At 38.1% G+C, this 6,014-nt stretch overlaps 1 protein-coding gene across 1 annotated transcript in view; it reads left to right on the top strand.

Moving 5' to 3' along the window:
- WDR64 (WD repeat domain 64) overlaps positions 1 to 523 on the top strand; it is a 253,246-nt gene extending 252,723 nt beyond the window's left edge. The window contains exon 28 of the mRNA XM_030886170.1: positions 444 to 523. Within this exon, the coding sequence (XP_030742030.1) occupies positions 444 to 523 (80 nt within the window). The remainder of the gene's footprint in view (positions 1 to 443) is intronic.
- The last annotated feature ends 5,491 nt before the right edge of the window (positions 524 to 6,014 follow it).

Below are 6,014 nucleotides of genomic sequence, written 5' to 3'. Positions count from 1 at the left end.
CAAAAGAAAAATGGGGTTTCTACCTGGTAAAGAGTGACAGTCTCAGAAACCCTGTCCAATAGGATTACTGTGAGTCGGGATGGACTCAATGGCAGTGTTGTTTTTGTTATAATTGAGGCAAACAGGATTGTCACATAAACCATGATACTTTCTTTCTAACCAAAAATCAAACCATGGAATAGATTCCAATTCAGAGCAACCCTCATCTGTTGTAGAGTAGAGCTGCATTCCACAGTCATGACTTGTTTTTGAGTCTAGAGCCATGCTTTTCTTGTGAAGTTAACTCTGGTAACTTTAGTTAGTGGCCCAACTTTATGTTTAGTGGCCCAACTTTATTTTTACTGACCAACTAAATAGCGATACAATTAAATTCTAGAAAATTGTGTTTATAATGCTAGCTACTAAAAGACATACCTTTTTTTTTTTTTAAATATAGTTACAAGGAAGGAGGAGAAGTCTGAAAAGAAATTTGGTCCCACAAATAAATCTAGCCTCTTCCTTCTTCCCATCTATTACCAAGTAAGGAAAATCAGAAGTTGCTGCTGTGGCTGATCTTGGAATATCAAGAGCTGGATGACACTTGGGACTTTATTACATGAGAGTCAGATCCCACCCTTTAGTCCTCCTTATGGCCTCAGGCTACTCAATTGAAGAAGATAGCTTATGAAATCCTAATGGCTTTATCCTCCAATACCAAGCAAGCAGCAAGCAGTTTGCTAATTTCTTCTTTTTTTTACTGAAATTCATTCAAGGAATAAGTAGTACTTCTTGTATACTGCCAGCAAAATGACACCTAAGGACACAGTGAGATCAGTAACACAAGTAATTTAAATGAGTTATAAATAATTAGCTTAATTAATACCATCCCCACTGTTTATCCAGACCTGAGAATAATTAAAAGAAAACATGCATTAAGAGGTAAATTTCTTGTGTCATGCTATGTGATATGCAAAGTGAATTATTATTAAAAAGAAAAAATGAGCTAGTTATCTTCACTTGGAAAAAAATGTTTAGCTTTTTATATAAATCAGAAATTACTACATTTCATCTAGAAATGACTCTAGATAAATAGAACTTGAACGGTTCTGTGAAGATTCTGAGGTTCATATTTTACTAATTATTTAAATGATTGATTTTGGTATTATGACCAAATCATCGACTTTACCAATGTAAAATATTGTCAATTAAAAAATGAAAGCAACTGAAGTTGATCAATAATACACGAAGCTTTAGTTATGTCAAAAGGCAAGAGGAAAGTAGTAGAACTGCGTATGAACACAGGCTGATAGGATCTCCTTGTGGAATGGCTTTGAGCGATGATGAATAAGAAAAATGGTTTCATGTCAAGAGGTCTACTTTCTCCATAGCATCAAACCATGTGAGAAGAAAAAGTTGGGATCATTCACTAATATTTGAGTCTACCGTTCCACTCTGTGAAGATGTCATAAGTTTTTAAATCCCCTCTTTGAAAATCTATGCAGACTTATGGTCAGAACAATAGCTCATTTTAAAATTGCAAATTAAATATACAACCAGGTTCTGTTAGGGAGGAACTGTATCAGAAAGAAAAGGGGAGAAGGACACGGGACTGTTGGGTTGGAGGATGATCGTAGGGAGAACACCTGGTCTATAAGCTCTGCACTCTTCTCAAAAGAGGAAAAATGTGGTTGTTGTGTGTGTGTGTTTTTAGAGAGACCAAGAGTAAACAAGGAGCCCTGGTGGTGTAGCACTTACCAATTGGACTGTGAGCTGCATGGCCAGCAGTTGGAAACCACTAGCAACTCCATAGGAGAAAGATCGGGCTTTCTATTCCCATCAGCAATTACAGTCTCGATGGAGAAAGGAGAGGAGAGGGCAGGGGAGGGGAGGAGACAAAATGATCATATAGATAATTTGGAAAATCGGAGTATTTTACTTTGAGGCCAGCCTATTCACCAAATAAAGCCTTCAAGGGGGAGTGTGTTGCTTCAGGCTGAGAGTGGGGCCAAATCAAGGAACACGGAGGAAGGGGAGAAATTTAAACAAACTATGGTGAACAAGCATTCTGTTTTTGATGAGCCAGTGAAGAAAAACTATTCATTTACTCACATATGAAGCTAAGAAGGGGAATATGGAGGGTTTGTGTCATGCAGTGTCACAGGTAAACAAAGGAACATCATCTTATGTAAGTCAAAAGGAAAGGCTTGTTGTTGTTAGGTACCACTGAGTCACCTCCAACCCATAGCAACTCGATGCACAACAGGAAAACACAGCGTGGTCTTGTGCCAGCCTCACAATTCTATGGTTTTCCTTATTCTATAACCAATGTTCACAGGCATAGAATGCAATAGAGAATACCATGGCTTGAGTCAGGTGTACCTCAGTCATCAAAATAGCATCCTTGATCTATAATACTCTAAAGAGGTGTTATGTAGCAGATTTATCTAATGCAATACGTCTTTTGATCTCTCGACAGCTGCTTCCATGAGTATTGATTGTAGATCCAAGTAAGACAATATCCTTGACAACTTCAACCTTTTCTCCATTGATTGTGAGGTTATCTATTGGTCCAGTTGTGAAGATTTGGGTCTTCCTCACATTGCGTTATAATCCATACTGAAAGCTACGATCCTTGACCTTCAAAATAAGAACTTCATTTCCTCCTCATGTTCAGCAAGTAACGTTGTGTCACCTGCGTACTCTCCTTCATGTTGCCCAGGTTCTTTGATGATTTGCTCAGCATATAGATTGAATAAGTGTGGTGAGAGGATACAAACCTAACACATAAACCTTTCCTGATTTTAAACTATGCAATATTCCCTTGTTCTGCCTCTTGATCCATGTGAAAGTTCTGAATGAGCACAATTAAATATTTCAATTTTGCTCAAGGTTATCCAGTTTATTATGGTCCACACAGTCAAATGCCTGGGCATAGTTAATGAAACACAAGTAAACATCTTTTATACTCTGCTTTGAGCCAAGATCCATCTGACATGCATCTGCTATCCCTTGTTCCATGTCCTCTTCTGAATCTGCCCTGAACTTCTAGCAGCTCAATGTCAATGTACTGCTGCAACCATTGTTGGATCATCTTCAGCAAAATTTTACTTGTGTGTGATATCGTTCAACAATTTGAGCATTCAGGTGAATCACCTTTCTTTGGAATGGGAAAAAGTATGGATCCCTTCCAGTCAGTTTGCCAAGTAACTGTCTTCCAAATTTCCTGGTATTGTCAAGTGAGTGCTTCCAATGCTTCTTCGGTTTTCGGAAGCATTGTAATGGGTATTGTGCTAATTCCTGGAGCCTTGTTTTTCCGTAATACATTCAGCGTAGTTTGAACTTCTTCCTTAAGCACCATTGGTTCTTGCTCATAGCTACCTCTGGAAATGATTGACTGTCGACTAGTTATTTTTGGTTCAGTGACTGTATTCTTTGGAACTTTTCTTGATGCTTCCCTCATCATTCAATATTTTGCCTATAGAATCTTTTAAGCTTAAAATTCTAGCCTTGTGTATTTTAGTGATTTCCTTCAGTTTCAGATACAGTGAGCGTGTTCATCCTGTTTCACTTTCTAATTCTGGGTCCTTGCACTTTTCATTATTAGTATTTGTATTTGTCTTCTTGAACTGCCCTTGAAAACTTTCTATTCAGTTCCTTGACTTCATCCTTTCTTCCATTTACTTTAGCTACTCTACAATTCAGAGTAAGTTTCAGAGTCTCTTCTGAGATCCCCTTAGATATCTTCTTTCTTTTCTGCCTTTTTAATGACCTTTTGCTTTCTTCATGAATGATGGTCTTGATGTCTTCCCACAGCTCGTGAGGTGAGCTGTCATTAGTGTTCAATGCATCAAATCTGTTCTTGAGATAGTCTCAAAATTCAGGTGGGAGAGATTCAAGGTTGTATTTTGGCTCCTTTGGACTGGTTTTCATTTTCATCAGCTTTATCCTGAACTTACATATTGAGCTTCTCCATTGTGTCTTCCCACAGATGTAGACAATTTGATTTCTGTGTATTCCATCTGGGGAAGTCCAAGTGTATAGTCTCCTTTTGTGTTGTTGAAAAAGGTATTTGCTCTGAACAAATCATTGGTTTTGTAAAATTATGCCATTTGGTGTCCAGCTTCATTTCTATCATGGAGTTCACATTTTCCAAGCAAGGCTGTGTCATCTGCATACTGCAAGTTGTTAATAAACCTCCCTCCAATCCTGCTGCTACATTCCTTCTCATATAAGCCGATTTTTTGGATGATTTGCTCAGCATTAGGATTGAATAAGCACGATGAGGCTACAACCCTCTCACACACCACCTTTCCTGATTTTAAATCATGTAGTATTCTTTGTTCTGTTGACACAACTGCAGCTTGATCCATGTACAAGTTCTGCATGAGCACTGTGCAGTCTTCTGGAATTCCCATTCTTCTCAACGTTCTCTTAATTTCTTGTGATCCACAAAGTCAATAAAACTCACGTAATTTTGTTTCTAGTATTCTCTGCTTTGAACCAAAAGCCATCTGACGTCTGCAATAAAATCCTTTCCTCTGTATCCTCTTCTGAATCCAGCCTGAACCTCTGGCAGCTCCCTGTCAATGTACTCCTGTAACTCTTCTTGAATAATCTTTAGCATAACTCCACTTGCATGTGATATTGTTCTATATTTGAGCAATCTGGTGGGTCACCTTTCTTTGGAATGGGTACAAATACGAATCTCCTTCCACCAATTAGCCAAATAGCTCTCTTCCAAATTTGCTGGCTTGGAGCAGTAAGTGCTTCAAGTGCTTCATCAGCTTGTTGAGACATTTAGTTGGTATTCCATCAATTCCTGAAGCCTCATTTTTGGCTAATGCTGTCACGGCAGCTTGGACTTCTTTCTTCAGCATCATTGGTTCTTACGCTTCGTGCTACCTTCTGAAATGGTTAAATGTTGACCAGTTCTTTTGGGAACAGTGACTGTATTTTTTATATCTTCTTTTGAAGCATCTTGCATTATTCAATATTTTGCCTGTAGAATCTTTCAATGTTGTAATGGGAGTTTTAATTTTTTCTTGAATTCTTTTAGTTTAAGATATACTGAGCATGATCTTCCCTTTTGGTGTTCCAATTCTCATTAAATCTCATTATACTATTTGGCTTTCTCTTCTCTAGCTGCCCTTTGAAATTTTCTACTCAGCTCTTTGACTTTACCATTTCTTTCATTTCAACATCTCTTCTGACATCCACTTTCATCTTTTCTTTCTTTCCTGTCTTTTTAATGAAATATTGTGTTCTTCGCCATTGATGTTCTTGATGTCTTTCTGTCTGTTGTCATTAGTGCTGAGTGCATCAAATCTCTTCTTGAGATGTTCGCAAAATTCAGATGGGATAGACTCAAGGTCATATTTTGGCTCTTGTGGACCTATTTTAATTTTCTTCAGCTTTATCCAGAATTTACATATGAGCAATTGATGATCTGTTCCACAGTCAGCCCCTGGCTTTGTTTTAGCTGCTGATATTGAACTTTTCCAGTATCTTGTTCCACAGATGATATCAGTTTGATTTCTGTGTATTCCATCTGGAGAAATCCATGTATATAGTCAGTCACCTTGTGTGTTGTTGAAAAAAGGTATTTGTCGTTGGTCTTGCAAAATTCTATCATGTGATCTCCAGTTCATTCTCTATCTCCTGCCCATATTTTCCAACTACTGTTCCTTCCTCTGTTCCCTACTTTTGCATTCTATTTGCCAATAATTATCAATGCCTCTTGATTGCATATTTGATCAACTTCTGAATAAAATCATTCTCTAAAGTTTGTGGATACAGCTGGACTGTGGGGCAGACATAAAGACATACACTGAAGATAAATTTTAAAGTGTGTGGCACTCCTCTGCTACACAGATTCACTTCTTCAGGAGCCAGGCCCTATGTGGTAGGCAAAGTGGTCATAATGTCAACTCCTCAAGTCCCTCTCTGGCAGAGGTGACTCTAATTACAAAGCTGATGGCTGGTCCTGCCACCTTGTTTAATGGTATGACATTGGCTCAGAAAGATGGGAAGAGCTA

The sequence above is a fragment of the Echinops telfairi genome, unplaced genomic scaffold (genome assembly GCF_000313985.2).
Source record: "Echinops telfairi isolate 266 unplaced genomic scaffold, ASM31398v2 ScPeMD7_655;HRSCAF=1070, whole genome shotgun sequence".
Classification (NCBI taxonomy): domain Eukaryota; kingdom Metazoa; phylum Chordata; class Mammalia; order Afrosoricida; family Tenrecidae; genus Echinops; species Echinops telfairi.
This window is presented reverse-complemented; position numbering and strand designations above follow the sequence as displayed.